The sequence below is a fragment of the Alosa sapidissima genome, chromosome 14 (genome assembly GCF_018492685.1).
Source record: "Alosa sapidissima isolate fAloSap1 chromosome 14, fAloSap1.pri, whole genome shotgun sequence".
Classification (NCBI taxonomy): Eukaryota; Metazoa; Chordata; class Actinopteri; order Clupeiformes; family Clupeidae; genus Alosa; species Alosa sapidissima.
The window spans coordinates 19,897,940-19,916,781 of NC_055970.1; the positions used below are offsets into that span (position 1 = coordinate 19,897,940).

At 43.3% G+C, this 18,842-nt stretch overlaps 1 protein-coding gene across 1 annotated transcript in view; it reads left to right on the forward strand.

Moving 5' to 3' along the window:
- hcn4 (hyperpolarization activated cyclic nucleotide-gated potassium channel 4) overlaps positions 1–18,842 on the forward strand; it is a 106,970-nt gene that overhangs the window by 16,838 nt on the left and 71,290 nt on the right. The window contains exon 2 of the mRNA XM_042062653.1: positions 10,769–11,192. Within this exon, the coding sequence (XP_041918587.1) occupies positions 10,769–11,192 (424 nt within the window). The remainder of the gene's footprint in view (positions 1–10,768; positions 11,193–18,842) is intronic.

Here is an 18,842-nt window from a genome sequence, read left to right on the forward strand (position 1 = left end):
ATGCGGTATATAGCTAGTTGGTAGCTATATGCTGGTTCGGCACATTAATTCTAATAATGCCTTCAGCCCATAGCAGGTGTGTGTGTGTGTGTGTGTGTGTGTGTGTGTGTGTGTGTGTGTGTGTCTGTCTGTCTGTCTCTCTCTCCCTGTGTGTGTGTGTGTGTGTGTGTGTGTGTGTGTGTGTGTGTGTGTGTGTGTGTGTGTGTGTGTGTGTGTGTATCTCTCTCTCTCCCTGTGTGTGTGTGTGTGTGTGTGTGTGTGTGTGTGTGTGTGTGTGTGTGTGAGCGTGTTTGTGTAACACAATTCAAGATAAAAATCCATCAGTCTGCAGAATTCAGGGGACAGGTTCCATGCACAGCTTATCTAAAGCTTCCCTGGGGCTTTGCAGGCAAGCTCCTAACACAGTGAGCGCAAACACTACACCTAGCCCTGACCCATCTGGCTGCTAATCTCATTAATGCAATTGTTTTTCTCTCATATTTATTTATTTCCTAATTTTCTGCATGCAGAGTTAGATAACGCAAACATTCCTCAATGGATTTGCCCCCATCTTCATCTGATTAGTAGACCTTTACACAGCTACACACACACATACGCACACACACACATGTACATACACACACGCCCTTCACTTGTTTAGTCAGTGCAACTTAAGGTTTGTTGCAATTTGCCTCTTTCGCCCTCACTGTAGTTTACGCAGACTCCATCTCTCAATCTCTTTATTTCACTCTTTTTCTCTCTCTATCTTTTTTCTTTTTAAACAACTTCCTCTCCCTCCCTTTCTCTCAAATTCTGTTTATTTACCTTATGAAGTGTCTCCTCTTAGAGTATAATACTGCAAACACCACTGTTGGTTGACACAGCACATCAGATGCCTCCCCTGAAATGTACAAACCTACGCATCTGATGGAGGATGCAACTGCAACTTCGCAGTCACTCCGCTTTCTGACGTGCTCAGCATGACTCCCATTGCACATGCTGCAGTCTGTGTTGACACAGAGTACTGTAAACAGATATAAGATTAAGGTCCCATGTGTGAAGCGGGTGCTCTGGTGCCATGGGTTAGCCTCAGTAGCCTGGGGAAAAAAGAGCCATCTTCTTGTGGGAAGTGTGTTTGCATTGCTCCGTGTCCATGCCTGCATGTGTGTGTATCTGAGTCTGAATAATAAAGCATTCATTCACAGATCACAGATGCTACCAGCAGACGTACTATTCACACTCCCATACATCCCTATGACCACACAAACACACACACACAAACACACAGACACAGATTCCCATGGCTGCACCCATGTTTACAGATACTTATTCAAACACACAACCACAAACACTCCTTATTGTACACACACACACACACACTAAAATGGAAAGTTGAGTGGTTGGCATGGCTGTTTATATATTGTGTTGGATAAGCCAAAGAGAGAAAGATAACATGACAATATAACATCAGTTCAAGAAACAACTGTTCAGTACAGAACATATGGAAATGTATTGTAATATACAAAATACATTATGCAGTCACACCAAAAAATCACTCACTCAATCACTCATGCACACACTTTCACCTGATCACTCATTAAAACACCCACTCACTCACTCACTCACTCACTAATTCACTTTCACCTGATCACTCACTCAAACATATGTGCACATTCCCTCATTAAGAAACACAACAACAACAACAACAACCACTAGTTTAAATAAAAGCAAAAAAATAATAAATATGACTATGAATAATTCAGGAGAGCGAAACTGCTTTTTTTATATTCATAAGCAGACACAGTTCAATCATTCAATCAGACGCTCTTTTTAAATACGCAACATTTCCTCAGAGAAGCTCTGTCACCAGGAGCCCTCTCACTCACTCCCTCTCTCTTTCTCTCTCTCTCTCTCTCTCTCTCTTTCACACACACACACACACACACACACACACACACACACACACACACACACACACACAAACAAACATGCTTAGATGCATGCACAGGCACACACACACGCGCACACACACACACACACACACACACACACATACACACACACACACACACACACACACACACACACACACACACACACACACACACACACACACACACTCATACTTGCTCAGGGCAGGTGGGCTGCCCTGATTCAGTCAGTGCAGTGCACAATGAAGGGGAGTGCCTCTCAGAGCAGAATAGTCGGCCTGTGTACCTGAAATGACAGACGACCTGCCTGTCTGCCTAGCAATCTCTCTCCACCGTCGCCCGCAGGCAAGAGGAAAGCATCTCATGGGGACCACACACACACATATACACACACTCACACACACACACACACACACACACACACACACACACACACACACACACACACACACACACAGAGAGAGAGACAGAAAGCGAGAGAGAGAGACAGAGAGAAAGAGATCAAGCCAGACACACACACACATTTACAGATATATTGATGTGCATGCATACATAAACATACACACACACACGCACACACACACACAGAGGGAGAGAGAGGTAGATAATGCCAGACATACACACCTACACACACATATGTATACAGTCATACAGATGTGTATGAGTACACTTAGACACACATGCACACACCTAAACACTATAGCAACCACCCTCACAGCTTCAAAACTTAATATAAACACACACACACACAAAGGTATATACTTTTTGCACCTCTCCACTCTTTGTTTCTTCTCAGGGGATTTGTATTGGTGTGTGTGTGTGTGTGCTTGCATGTGTGTATGTGTGTGTGTGTGTGTGTGTGTGTGTGTGTGTATGTGTGTAGGTACCATCCCAAAGCTTCGTGCAGGGCGAGGGGTGTGAGAGAGGCTTCTCTTGTAGCCAGAGGCACTCTGAGAGGGTGAAAACATGTCCTCCCACCCCTCAGGGATGACTACAGTGTGTGTGTGTGTGTCTGTGTGTGTGTGTGCGTGTGTGTGTGTGTACGTGTGTGTGTGTGTGTGTGTGTGTGTGTGTGTGTGTGTTGGTTGGTTGGTTGTTTTCCTTGTTGCTGTTGAAATGTCAGGAGCTTGTTCCCGTTCCTGGGTCAACTCAGGTGTGCTCCATCAGCTGGGGTCACTTCTCTGCCTTTTCTATTTCTCCCTCACAAGCTCCCTCTCTTTCTCTCTCATTCTGGCTCTCACTATCCCTGTCTTTCTCTCTCTCTCTCTCTCTCTCATTCTGTCTCTCGTTGTCTCTCTTTCTTGCTCTCTCTCTCTCTGGCTCTTACTACCCCCCCCCCCTCTCTCTCTCACTGACTCTCAATGTCTTTCTCTCTTTTGTTCTCTTCATGTTTTCCCTTTTTCTCTTGTCTCATTCTTTCCCCATTCTCTGTTCTGTCTCTCCCTCTTTGTCATCCTTTGTCCTTAGTCTCATCTTCCATACCTTTACTATCCATTTTTCTTCCTGTTACTCACTCTCTTTTCTTATTTCATCCCTCTCTTTCTCCCTCCCTCTCTCTGAAACTGTATCACACTCTTGCTCACTCTCCCTTCCTCTCTCTCTCACTCACTCCCCCCCCCCTCTCTCTTTCTCTCTCTCTCTCCTTCTCTCCCTTTCTCCCTCCTGCGGGGACGTTTCCCCTGAAGAGACATCACCTCAGAGGACACTGCCTTTTGTTTCAGATGAGATGGTATAAAAAAAAACCTGACATTCACTGGTGCCGCACGTTCCTCTGCAGCATAATGTGTGTGTGTGTGTGTGTGTGTGTGTGTGTGTGTGTGTGTGAGTTTGTGTGTGTGTGTGTGTGAGTTTGTGTGTGTGTGTGTGTGTGTGTGTGTGTGTGTGTTTATCAATATGTCTTTGGGTGCATGCTTTCCTGGTCTCAGACTATCCTCTGACTTCGCTCTTTCACCCATTTTTACTGTCTATTGTTCTGTATATCTATTTTTTTCCCTCTGTGTTATTCTCTGTCTTTCCATCTGTTCCACTCTTTCAGCTGTCTTTCTCTCTTGTTTTGCTTCCTTTCTCTCTTTCTCTCCATTTCTCTCTCTCTCTCTCTCTCTCTCTCTCCTTCTCTCTGTATTTATAGACCAGCTTCTTTCCTCCACCTGGGGTGTCCAGAGCCTAACTAAGTGCAGTAAATGGATCCCTGCTATGTTTAAGTGGGATGACTCGCTACGTGAGTGGGCAGTGAGGAAGAGCTGAGAAGGGAAGGACTGACATACGAACGGGCACACTCTCTTGCTCTCACACACACCTACTCTCACAAAGCATACTTTTTAAACACACACAGATAATAGCAGACAAGAATAAATAAAATCAAGAGGAACAAAAAAAACTATATAGAAATAAATAAATACATAAAAATAAAAAGAGGAATTAAAATACATATAACAGACATAAAACACATCATCACAGACACTCTCTGTCTCACTCTGTGTCTCCCTCTCTCTCGCACATGCACACGCATACACACACACACAGAGTAATGCATGCAGGTAAATAGGTGGCAGGTGCAAGGAGGGCACTGGGACCGGTTTGACCTCTGCAGGTGTAAATGGCTGCAGCTCTCTCCATCCATCACACTGTGCAGTCACCCAGACCACCAGAACCCCTTCTTTACTGGGTATCATTTCACATGGACCCTTTCTTAATAGGGTATCATTTCACATGGACCCCTTCTTTATGAGGTATCATTTTACATGGACTCCTTCTTTATAGGGTATAATTATGACCGCCGCGCAGCACAGATTTTTTTTTCTTTTCTTTTTCACATGGCCAAATTTCCGTCAAGGATTCCTGGGACACTGAAAGACCGGGGTACACGAAACTTGGTGGGCATGTAACCCCACATGGATAGCATTGAAACATCGTTTTTCGTTTTGATCTGTAGCCCCCCCACTGGACTGGACCCCCCGAAAGGAGGGTAGGGCAGACAGTTTTCTGTGAATATCTCGAGAACCGTAGGGTTTAGGAGGACCACCTTTCTTTTGTATGTTGATCTCAAGGGGCCATGTCAACCCATGTCGACAGCACTCATTTCATGTATAGCGCCACCTAGTTAAACACAAAAAAGTAAAAATGAGGTGTAATGTGTGTATGTTGGTAATCGCAGGTATCTGTGACCTAACAAAGTCAAAACTCCACGAAATTGGAAGTGTAGGATCATTATGACACCCTCTGAATGCACGCCAAGTTTCGTGGAAACTTTCATGGGGTGCCACACAATAAATTAATTTATGTTACGATACACCAACTGACCTGTAGGTGGCCGGAGACAGTTTTCTGTGAATATCTCGAGAACCGTAGGGCCTAGGAAGACCACCTTTTTTTTGTATGTTGGTCTTAAGGGGCCATGTCAACCCATCCCATTACCACTTTTTTCATGTATAGCGCCACCTAGTTAAAAATTAAAAAGCAAAGAATTAGGTGTTTTCATCACAATATCTCTGGCTGACATGGTCAAAACGGCACGAAATTGAAAGTGTAGGATCATTATGACACCCTCCGAATGCATGCCAAGTTTCGTGAACTTTCGTTCATGGGGGGCCTTACAATAAAATAATTTATGTGTACATTTAGTGACCGTACACCAACAGAGTTTTCTGTGAATATCTTGAGAACCGTAGGGCCTAGGATGACCATTTTTTTGCGTATGTTTGCCTCCAGGGGTCATGTTAACCCATTCCATATGCACACATGTGCATAAACAGATACACACGCACACACATACATTCACAGTAATCATATGTATGACACATACTCACACAGTAGACATATGTACGCATGCATGCACAGGCACACACACACACACACACACACACACACCCACCCACACACATAAACATAAACATGTACACGCAGACATGCACACAATTCAAGAATTTCTCAGAATTATGAACAGGCAAGGTGGGGGTGGGGTTGTATAAAATGAATTTTACATGTGAAATCTATGAACTAATCATATTTTGGTACTTGTTGTCTAGTAGATACCAGTGAGAATTGAGTGTGGATAATGCAATTTAGTGAGACAGTTAGAATCATATATGCCTTTCAGCGTGATTTATTTTTGTGGAAAAAATGTGCTGGACTGGGCGTCGGTCATATTTTGTACCGCTCTGCGGTACATCTAGTTTTACATGGACCCTCCTTGATAAGGTATCATGTTACATGGACCCCTTCTTTATAGGGTATCATGTTACATGGACCCCTTCTTTATAGGGTACAGTTTTACATAGACCCCTTCTTTATAGTGTATCATTGGACCCTCCTTGATAAGATATCATGTTACATGGACTCATCCTTTATAGGGTATCATTTTACATGGAGTCCTTCTTTATAGAGGGTATCATTTTACATGGACCCTCCTTGATAAGGTATCATGTTACATGGACTCCTCCTTTATAGGGTATAATTTTACATGGAGTCCTTCTTTATAGAGGGTATCATGTTACATGGACCCCTTCTTTATAGGGTATATTTTACATAGACTCCTTTATAGGGTATCATGTCACATTGACCCCTTCTTTACTGGGTATCATTTTTACATGGATCCCTTCCTTATAGGGTGTAATTTAACATGGACCACTGTGCTTTCATGACTGTTGATGCTGTATTTATGAAAGATTATTTACATTAATACATCCAGTTTTTTGAATAAGTCTTATGACAACAGCCAAAATATTTTCATGCTCACAAGCATGTGACGTGACATGATATGGTACTGTATCTAACATTATATGTAACTATTATTTGAGTGATTGTTTTTGGCAATGGTGATGGGACACTGCTATGATATTTCACAATAAATGTAAAACTGTAAAGCAGTACGGCAATCTTAATGATTAATGGCAATATGGTGCAATTGCCACAAACTGTTCGTGGCTTGATTAAGATTTCTGACATCTGCAGTCTCTAATATAGTGAAGGGATTCATCTGTTCTATGAAGCCTTCACTTGAAATGTAGTTGTCCTTATATGCAACTACCTTATATGCTACTACTATTTACCAGTCTGTTTGTCTAACCGAACACAACTAGAAGTGAGTGTTGTAATTTGTATATTCTAATATTATACTGTAGGAGATATCAAAGAAAAAAGAGTTTTAGGAAGCAAAGATTGTTCCATGGGGTTTGAATAGGGTTTTGGAGAGAGCTACCAAATAAAAGCATTCTCGTGCACATACAGTGCATGTTCTCATAGTATAATATGTATGCTTATCATGCCACACAGATGAGTAGACACATGCTTGCATACACATACAGTACGCACACACACACACACACACACACACACACACACACACACACACACACACACACACACACACACATACTGTACACACACAAACACAGACGCACACACACACACACACAAACAAACACACACACACACGCAGAGGGCTTGCATGTATATACGCACACACACACACACACACACACACACACACACACACATACACACAAATAAACACACACACACACAGAGGGCCATATTATGTACCGGAGAGAGTTAGCCCATGTATTTCACATAAAGTCACACACAACGATTAAACATAAAGAGTGTATCTTCAAGCACAGTGCTTTGCTCTGTAAATAGTGCAGAAAGAATGGCACACGCTTCCTTGCACCATGTTTGTGCACAACCTTCACCCACTCATTATTTCCATCACTTTGTCACTCCATCTTTCCATCCCTCCTCCTCCTTCTCATCCCTCTCTTCTTCTCCTTTCCTGACTGATCACACTATAGAGTTTATTCTCTGTGCCCTCCGCTGTTTCTGGAATCTTTTACGTTCACCAATACCTGCATCTCGTTTTACAGATCCTCCCTCCATCTGTCCCTATTTCTCTCCTTTAGGTGTATTCCTCTATCCCTCTTTCTCTGTCTCCACCTTCTTCTTTCCCTCCCCTCTATCCCTCTTTCTCTGTCTCCACCTTCTTCTTTCCCTCCCCTCCTTTGTCTCATCCTCTTTACTTACCACTCCACCCTTCGTTCTCATCCAACTTTTCCACCCATTCTCCTTCCCTCCATTTCACCCTTGTGTCCCTCTCTCTATCACTCCATTCTTCCCTCTCTCCCTCGTGTCCCTGGCTCATGGGCAGAGAACAGGTGGAACTCACGCAGGTGCGTCGCTCCCTGGGGTCCCCCTCCCGCTGTCTCGCTGTTCTGCGTCTCACCCTTTCCCGTTCTCTTTCCGTTCCTTTCCTTCCGGCTCAGGAGAGCGGACACAGCGGACTACAGGAGAGTAGAGCAACTCTCTCCCTGTCCTCCATTTCCACGCTCACAGAAAAAAAAAACACAGACCACAGGGGTTGTCTGCTAGACAGCCCTCCTTTTTTTTCTACCTCCTGGTGTCTGAGCTCAGTTCTGGTCCGACCCACTTTGAGGCTCCCTGTTGGGTTCTGAGAAGTGTTAGTACAGGCAGAGGACTTAGTGAGGAGGTGCGTCCAGGTGTCAGCACAGCAAGAAATGATGAGATACATAAAACCCAGCATTACGGCCGTGTTGTTGTGAGCGTCCGTTGTGTTTCTGTGCCAATCTGATTCGCGTGCGTAATTTCAGTTCACAAGGTTTTCTTGACATTCTAGAAACAAATGTCATTATCGGCGAACACGCCCCCCCCCTCTTTGAAGTTTCTTTGGTTCTCCTGGGCTTAAAGTCTTAACAAGACAAAAGTCAGTGGTGGGAACGTCTCACTAAATATAACTCCGCTTGACAGGATTCTGATAGAGTGGATACCCTTGTTACTTTGAAGAATTCCAATTACTGTCACAGTTTTGGATGTAAACGTGTGTGTGTGTTTGTGTGTGTGTGTTTGTGTGTATGTGTGTGTGTGTGTGTGTGTGTGTGTGTGTGTTTGTGTGTGTGTGTGTGTGTGTGTGTGTGTGTGTGTGTGTGTGTGTGTGTGTGTGTTTGCATGTCTGTGTGTGTTAGTGTGTCTGCACATGGATGTGTTTGTGTGTGTTTGTGTGTTTGTGTTTGTGTCTGTATGTGTGTGTGTGTGTGTGTGTGAGAGAGAGAGAGAGAGAGAGAGAGAGAGAGAGAGAGAGAGAGAGAGAGAGAGAGAGAGAGAGAGAGAAAGAGAACGAGAGCTCCCAGGCATGTGTTTGTGTGTGTGTGTGTGTGTGTGTGTGTGTGTGTGTCTGCAAGTGTTAATCCATCCACAATGTGGCTCAACCCTCCTAGACAGCTGTGTGTGTAATTAGTGTTTATTTGGAGTAACATGTCGTGTCCATGAACAAGAGAGTGAGTGCTCCCAGGGGTAGCCAGGGATTGTTCTTTTTTCCCTTCACTTTCCCCAGGTTAAAATCCCAACGTCAAAATGCATCAACATACAGAACGGCACGGCTTTCATTTGTTTTTGCCCTAGGGGCTTTAAATTACTTTTGCCCCCAAGATGGATTTTTATGGGGCAGCTATGCTCGAGCGGTTAAATCATCTGCCCCCTGCAAGACCAGCTCACAAGCTGACGTTCCTCACAATGCAATCTACACAGCGCCAAGGATACTTCATCCTTTATACAAGAGAGCCAATCTAGATTCAATTACAGGTCAGCCAGCAGGGGCAATTTATAACCAAACATGAAGAGACACTGGGAGGATGGAAGAGGTTGCGCCACACTTAGTAATCAGCGGTTAACCCTTATTGACCTCGCCGCCACCAAACAGCCAGAGAGAGACCGCCGGGGAGGAGTAACAATTTACAATACAATACAATTAGATCTCCTTGTGAGATAGGCCAGCCACTATTTATTTTCTGGCGATAGCGATGTGAGTGCTCTGATTTCTGAGGAAAAGCCGGTAATAAATGAATCAGTTGTGCAAGGTAATAGCTTTGTTTGAAATTACATTATGAATTAAACAAATTAATTACAGACTCTTTGTCAATCCACATTATTACATTGTTTTTCTGGCATGTGTATGTGTGGTGTGTGTGTGTGTGTGTGTGTGTGTGTGTGTGTGTGTGTGTGTGTGTGTGTGTGTGTGTGTGTATTAGTTAGCATGCGTGTGTGTTTATGTGTATGTCTGCGTGTGTGAATTTCCTGATCCTGCTTAGGTTATTCAAAGCGCCTGCACAAACAGCTGTGGAACTAAAACCAAACAGTATTAGTATTTTTCTCATCTGTAGGTCTCTGTGAAATAAATCTGCTGTGTCTACCAAGAGTGCAAATAGCTTAATGTATTTCGAAATTGAATAATCAGAAACACAATGTTCAGCTCATTTTTTAGCCGTCACATTTCTAGAAGAGTTCTACTTGTTGGCTGAGTCATTAAAAACCAAATACCTTCTGGGGAAAGGCAAGAACACGATAACAGTGACACATTTAATCTGGAGAATTTGCTTAAATGTTGTAAATAAGTTGTAGAAGGAAATGGGTCTTCAGAGACCATCCAACTTTTGGGCAGACACTTTTCTTACATTATCAGCATTTGTATTTCCCCTACATTCTCTATTTCTGTAGCAAACCACTTTTCAGGCACTTTTCTAACTCTAGCAATTAATTCTCTGTATTTCTGACAGACCACTTCTCTGTGTGTTTTTTTTTTATTCTCCTTCTTGGTTTTGAATCTCATGTCTCCCCATTAATTGCTTTTCATTGACTCTAAGAAGGAACTGTGAACAGCCACTTTCTGACTTTTGCTTTGCAGTGATGCCCATCTCCCTCTCTCCCCCATTTGTCTAGTGACGGGACAAAAAAATCTATGGCACGACATGACAGGGACGTGTAATTTGGAGAGATGCTTGGAGGTTCTGAGTGAACTTGGTAGTGACTGATGACTGATTGTCATTTCTTCTCGTTTTCACTTTACTGATCAGGTTCTACTGGGACCTCACCATGCTCCTGCTTATGGTGGGCAATCTGATCATCATCCCCGTTGGCATCACCTTCTTCAAGGATGAGCACACGCCGCCCTGGATCGTCTTCAACGTTGTTTCCGACACGTTCTTCCTCATGGACCTGGTGCTCAACTTCCGCACGGGCATCGTCAAAGAGGACAACACGGAGATCATCCTGGACCCGCAGCAGATCAAGATCAAGTACCTGCGCAGTTGGTTCGTGGTGGACTTCATCTCCTCCATCCCCGTCGACTACATCTTCCTCATCGTGGAGACGCGCATCGACTCAGACTTCTACAAGACGGCACGCGCGCTTCGCATCGTCCGCTTCACCAAGATCCTCAGCTTGCTCCGGCTGCTGAGACTGTCCCGCCTCATACGCTACATCCACCAATGGGAGGAGGTAAGACATATCACCTATTGGTTGTATGGTGATGTAGGGGTAGTCTAATTTGAATATCCGATCTTGCTGGTTCCCTGACAACCAATCAGTTTAGAATGTGTAGGAAGTAGAGGAAATCTGGCTAAATCCCGGTGGAAATATAGGTTATTCAACTTTTAAGTTCCTGTCAGGACCCAAAGTGGATGATCTGGGCTTTTGCTATCACTGAAACTAGGCATTGACTAGTTGACTGTTTATTTGTTTTGTGGGGTTGATATGTGTGGGCTAGATAAGGGATAAAGATTTGACAAATGAAACAAATCTATGGGATCTGTGATCTATGGATCTTGAACAGATACACAACTGTGTGTTCAGTGGGCATCCACAGAATATGGAGAAGATATATGACCAGTATATTATCCATGAGCTGTGATATCTTTAGTAGACCTGGACTTACCCTGTCATACTAGATAGTGCTGAGGCCGAACACAACCTGCCTTCTTCCTTTCCCGTAATCTGGGCCTCCTGTTTTAGAGTTCTTTTTGATTACAGAGCATAGTGAATGTATTTGCTTTCACATAAGAAATGTGTAGGGATTTAAAGAAACTCTGGCCAACCTGATATTTGGCTTCTCAGTTGTGAATTTCCAGGCCATAATAACCCTCGCTAGCGTCCTCATGGAACTTTTAGAGCCAGTCACCATGCTCCCTTCCATTCCATCTGAGATGACTCAGGGGTTTTTGGGAATATTACTGAATGTTTTACTGGAGTAGATGATAACCACATAGAGGGAAGGTTGATTAGAATAAGTATTTGTTGGATATTATGTTATAATACAGACTGATTCTCAGTCAAATAAATCATTGAACAGTTTTGTTTTGTTTTCAGTAGGCTTTGCTCTTTCACTTTTTCAATCAATTTGAGAAATATAACAGTATATAGTGTAATTATACAGAGAAGGATAACAGCGACAGCAAACAGAGAGTATCAGCTATGCCCCGTGCAAGAAATGAGGATGTCCCTCTCTGCATACCTATCAGTAGGACACATAGAATCCAGCTGTAATATCAGGGAAAATGTGGCAGGTTGGAGCTGAGAAACATTCCCAGTATCAGCAGGACATAGGGGGAGATGTTATTATTTTGCAGTTTGTCACTGTGCCTATCAACAACCCCCCTCCCCATCTGCAAAACTGCCAATGATTAAGAAAAAGATCAGTGATGATTATAATTGTGGTAATGATGAGAAAAGTTTCTGTGGTTTCCCCATTGAGTCTCCCACCTCCACCTCCACCTCCACCTCGCCCCCCCCCAACCCTTCCCCTCAAACCCCACCACTCTCATCCCCGCGGCTGTAAGACTTGCAGAACCAAAAGTTTTTTTCTGGGCCCCCCGTGGGAGGCTCAGTGAGGCCCCTGGCCCTCCCGCCATATGCCATCACGGCCACGGGGCACCCTGGCGGCTGCCAGGTGGGTGCATCCAGGTCCCTTCAGCCTCGGTGCACGGCAGACGCAGTCATGCAAGTTGGGCCCCAGTGAAGCGCGCGGTCCCCACTGGTGCCTGGGCTATTTCCTTCCCAGCGTGGGGCTGCCACGCTTCGGCTCCACAGGGGAGGGGAGCAGAGGGAGGGAGGGCGGCGGCTGCTGCTGATTTTGCTGATAGTGAGTTTGGGAAGTTTTTGACTGGATGTCTAAAAGTGAAGTAAACCTGGAGTGGCGTGTTCTCTACAAGACATGACAACTGGAGGATGTGATATAATCTGTGAGGGGACTGAAGTTAGTGTATAGGCATCACTTGTGAGATGTGAGAATCACGTGTTAGGTTGGGGACACTTGGTTAGACAAGCTATTGTGACTCAGGCTCAGTCTTAGCTCTGTGTATCATGTGAAAATATAGCACACTGTTTTTCAACACATGGATGATATAGAAATTCCTCCTTTATGTCATTCTCAACCTCAGCCAGTAGAAGAATAAAAAAGAAGGTAGCTTAGTGGAAGACACCAGGTGACGGCATCTCCTTTCCCTTCTTCCTTCCTCGGCGCGTGTGTTGGCTTCCATCATCAGTCTGACAGACGAGAGCCAGACGAGAGCCATGCCAGCCACGGTGGCTATGAGTCCTGTCATTTGAGTGGGCGGAGCTAAAAGTCATGTCCTCGGCTCTCACAGGGGGAGTGCTGCGAGGTCATCACAGGGAAATGTCACCTGTCACCACCGGAGAAGATAGTGTCTAGATGGCTGACACACACACACACACACACACACACACACACACACACACACACACATGCACACACACACACACACACACATGCACATGTGTGCACATGTCTAGATGGCAGACACAAACACAGATACACAAACACACACACACACACACACACACACACACACACACACACACACACACAAACACACACACAAACACACACACACACACACACACACACACACACACACACACACACACACAAACACACACTGCATGATTTTTGTGTACTTCTCTGGTTGGTGCTGGTGTTTGTGGTGCTAAGTGTCATAAAAACATTTCTAAAAACAACCATTCCCTCCATCCCATTCTGAATTTTAAATGTGTGTGGGAACATCTCTGTGCCAAATGTGGAATATGGATCGACACTGACATGAGAGATATAGGAATATATCACTGAGTAAAATTTGACTGTGGAGTAATATCTGACTGCCTCCCCAGTCATTTTAAAGCTAAAATCAGTCTTAACTGGCACAGATGAACGCGGGATGAACTAGAGGGAACGCTAGCGCTCACAATTCATCCTTATCACGGTGTCAGACAGATAACTGTTATGTGAGGGGGCTATTTGAGGCTGACAGTGGGAAAATGGTGCTTGAATTTCACAGCAACCTAAAAAAAAGAAAAAGAATAGAGCATATGTTATGTTCAGGAACAAAGGTTTCTTGAGGGGAGGATGATCTTTTAGAAATCTGCTCACTGCCTCACTGTGGTATTGGTCGGAGGTTTGTTGTTACAGAACCCTGAACCGGGTATATAGAGTCTGGAGTGTGGAAAGCAATCCTCCCGTAGTCTCTGTATTTTTAAGCTCACTCATAAACGAGCATCGCCTAATACCTTGTGTGTGTGTGTGTGTGTGTGTGTGTGTGTGTGTGTGTGTGCATGAATAATGGTCTATTTTATGGTGTACACAACTGTGTTTGTGTGTGTGTATGTGTGTATGTGTGTGTGTGTGTGTGTGTGTGTGTGTGTGTGTGTGTGTGTGTGTGTGTGTGTGTGTGCGCGCGTGAATAATGGTCTATTTAATGGTGTACGTAACTGTGTGTAACCAGCGAGGTGTTTGAGTTTGTCTCCCTCCTGGTGTGTGTGTGTGTGTGTAGTATGTGCTGAAGTGCAACTTGAAACGCCTCTCTACATAAGTGCACTTCGGATAGACTGGCTCTCCTGCTATTGGCACGTACACAGATCTACGTGACATGGCGACCCGGTGTTGATTGGGGGGCCACTTCACTGCTCGCTGACCTCTGACCCTGCCTTGTCACGTTCGTAAGAGTCGGACATCTGCACAGGCAGATAGAGACTCGCTCAATTTCTTACAAGTCATTCTCTGACTACTGAGGCCATAGACTGTATATATAGAACTGGACAGTGTGCCGTCTGTTAAGAGTGATGCGAGCGTTAGTCCAGAGCCCCCTGGTGGCTGGCTGCAGTACAATGTGTAACTCCGCCCATCCCCATGTATTTCAATGGCCAAGTAGCCAACTTTCCGTGTCACTTTTCTCATCTAAAACTATTTTTGTATCAACAACTTTTTATTCGAAAAAATAGTTTTCAAGATGCTTCAATACACACAATTTTTCTTTTCTCGCTGAAATTATTTTTTTTAATGTTATATTAACAAATCTAAAAGGGCGTGTTTACACCTATGATTGACAGCTGGCTGCAGACACTACCGCGTCATCGCTCACTTATTTTAACACCTGATTTCGACCCTATGATTTCGACACATAATCTAACCTAAATAAGTGTTGCTGTTATTATCATTAGGCTATATCTTATCACAGTCTGACTAAATACATATTGATAGTCATACATTGTGTAGTTGCTGGTAAGAGACATCGTTGTTAGTTGTGACAGATTCTTTGTGAAAAAATATATGTTCTGTTCTTTCGTAGATGCTAAGTATATTAGCTCATAGCATGCTACATCATGCTAGCATTAGCCAGTTGATAGGTAAAGTAAAAGGGCTCTGCTATATTGATCCGAAGTGACGTTAGCCATAGTCACCATCATTTACAGTCCTACTTGTTTGAAATGGTTTAACGTAACCAGTGATTGCCGCCATCATCGTTGCAACTTCATTTGAATATACTTTGTCACTGGAGAAGGCGATGTAAAGTTTCATTAACGTTAACTCTTGCTTAGTTTTGCGAATGGCAAAAAACGCCACCTAGCCTGCTAGGTCGACAACCTCGGTATGCCCATTTATGAATCAGCCCGACAAATAACGTTACTTGTGTTTTAGTGAACACATTATTGGACCATAGCTTAACGTGAGGAGGGATTCAAAGTTACAAATGGCCAATTTGCTTAGTATGCTCAGAACAGCGGTATCTGAAAATGCGTTAAGGTATCGTTGTTACCTGCGATTGCACTGCTGGAGAAGCATTTTGCATGAGAAATCCTCCCGTAGCATTTTGCGGGGTAAATCCTCCCGTAGACGTACATCATTTCAAAATAATACGTCTAAATTGAAAACTGTGACAACTCATTGCTAGGCCCTCTCAATATGTCTGTAATCGTATGCCTCTACCACAGGCTTGCTAGTCTTTCACCAGAGAGGGTGCTCCATTATAAATCAAAAATGTAATACTGCAGCCTTCATGTCAGCTGTAAAAATATGAGAACATGGACCTACTACATCAGGACAGGATACTCTAAACATTTTACACATAATCAGGAAGCTACTTTGCTGTTCAGTGTGTGATGTGTTTAAAGTGGTACTACGTTTAAAGAAACATTTTTATTCTTTGTTTCAAGTGCATAAGAAAATACCACATTATGATGGTTATGGTTACCCTTAACAAATACAAAACAATATAATACTTAAAACAGGGATCAATCAATAGCCTAATGAAATAAACAATGAGGGGGGAAAGCAATAATAAATAATAATGCCCATTCAATCAATAATATAATAACAATAACATGGTAAGACTACATTAAGGAGAATATCAATAATAAACAATGTCAAATTAATCAACAGCCTATAATGAAAATAAAACAGTACTACTGCATACAAACCATAATGTATAAGAAGTGCTTAAAAGACCAAAAACTATCACAAGAACGAAGAGCACTGGGCAACTCATTCCACCAACATGGTACCACTGAGGAAAAGAGTCTTGAATTTGACCTAGCGTTTAAGACTGGTCGACACAACAGAAGTTCATCAGAAGACCACAGTGGGCGGTTGGGGATGTATATCTTGATCATTGAATTAAAATAACAAGGAGCAGATCCAGTCAATGTCCTATAGGCCAAAGTGAGAGATTTAAATTTAATTCTGTCTACTGTAGGGAGCCAATGGAGAGTAACTAGGAGAGGAGTTACGATGTGTCCTCTTTGGCTGATTGTGGCATGTTGCAGCATTCTGAATGATAGATCACACAAAAGAAATAAAAAACATTCAATATTGATTTAGTATCAACCAATAATTAATCTGATATTAACATTCTTGTAACATCTACATCTTTGTGTAGGCTACAGTTAAATACTAAGCAATGGCCTCTGACTTAAATACCAAGGCAGTTAAATGACCGTGGTATAGTCTACGTGATACACAGGACTACACAGTAAACCCATTTAAAATAGGCAAGGATATGTATTTAATAACATTTGGGGTTGCTCACAGTATACCCACCACTACAACTAACTAACTCGACTACACCACTAGTTAAATGGCGCATTGCAATTTACATTTTGTGTGAGTTCAGGGGCATACAGAAAGTTGAAGTTTGGGTGACATCAATAAAGAAAATAGAAACAAAGGGATGTGTACAGCCTCAAGTATAAATGATGTCACATTAACAGAAGGTTCAGAGCAGAGGCAGACCTTTCTTGGTGCCATGCAAGTTATTGAAAGTCATGTGTTTTCAGAACGTAGTGGTGCTGTGCCATGTCCCATGTATAAGGGGCTTCAGGTTGATCCAGTGACGGTGGGTGATGATGTCAGGGAGATGGATGTCAGGGTACTTGGAGAAAGGGGGAGGACATGCCACCTCAGACCACCCCAGCCAAACATCTTCACGTAGGCATTCCCTTGCTTGCAGACTAATGTAGACCATGGAGACCACCTTGCCGCCACCTCCAGTACATTCAGTCATCACCCATATCTTACCTGCAAAAAGGAAAGTTACAATAAAGTTAGTCAGACAATTTTACAACATTACAAAGCATCTAATCAGGCACTCAACACCACTAGTAATACCAATTAATTAAATATATGTGTGCAATAAACTTCACAGCCTACCTATAATGTTAACTACACATTTAAATATGCGGTGTGAATGTTATTAACTTGCGTCAGCTTGAAAAATAACGTTATCAGTATGACTGATCATGGACGTTAGATGACAAACTAAGGTCTTTCTCAAATGTTCACCGATATCCCTGGGAAGTGACTGGTTCTTGGCGTAGCAGCTAGTGTTTAATGCAGGCGTTTCATTTATCGATCATTCACTTATGCGGTCTACAACTACTGACCTACCGATCTATTTTTTACAGTCTATGCTACCGACCTACCATCACAGAAGTAGCTCGAACAGAGGTGTCGTTAACGTTAGAAAAAATGGCTAGTAGTTACATTAACACGAGGTTGATGAGGTCCATGCTTCACATTACGTTAACGTTAACTTGCGTTGCTTTATCACATCATACCGTTGCTTTATCACATCATATACTGTACTGACTGTCTAGTGTTATTAATCCCCATGTACAGTCAATGGTAACTCCATGTTGAGATGGCATACATGATATTTGAAAACAGCAACAACTAATAAAACCAATTATATCATGCATCGACTGTTAAGGGAGCTGTGTGCTAATCTTCACTTCAATGACTAACTTAGCCTCCCGGTAACGTTAATGTAGCTGCTAACGTTAGCATGTAATTCGCTGTCCGCATTTCTGTTGTTAGCTCATTAGTATTCACCATACTAAATTGTCACAGTCTATAATCAACATAATAAGCTCTCTTAGACGTATTTAAGAACACCAATAGACAAAAAAAACGTTTCAGTTGATATGCAACACTTACCAGACAAGAACAAACCGATTGTTGTTTGTACTGTTTAGCTAACTCAGTCACAGCCGTAAAATTCATCCAGCCAGCTAGCCTTCGGCGCCGAGTCAACCTGCGTTGTGGAAAGGAGAAGGGGGCGGGTTTCACTTGACAAGGGGCGTGTTTAACTCGCTGAGTGGCAACTGAGTGGGCGTGCCTGACCGCGACTCCTCTTCACTGCGCATGCTTCAACTTTTGCTGCGCAGCCGCACTTCAAATTGGCTCCAAATTTTCCAAGATGGCGTCGCCTCGGCGGCTTCAATTCCATAGAACACTGTAGAATGCAGCCACACTGTCCAGTTCTATATATACAGTCTATGACTGAGGCCCTCTGAGAAGGGCCA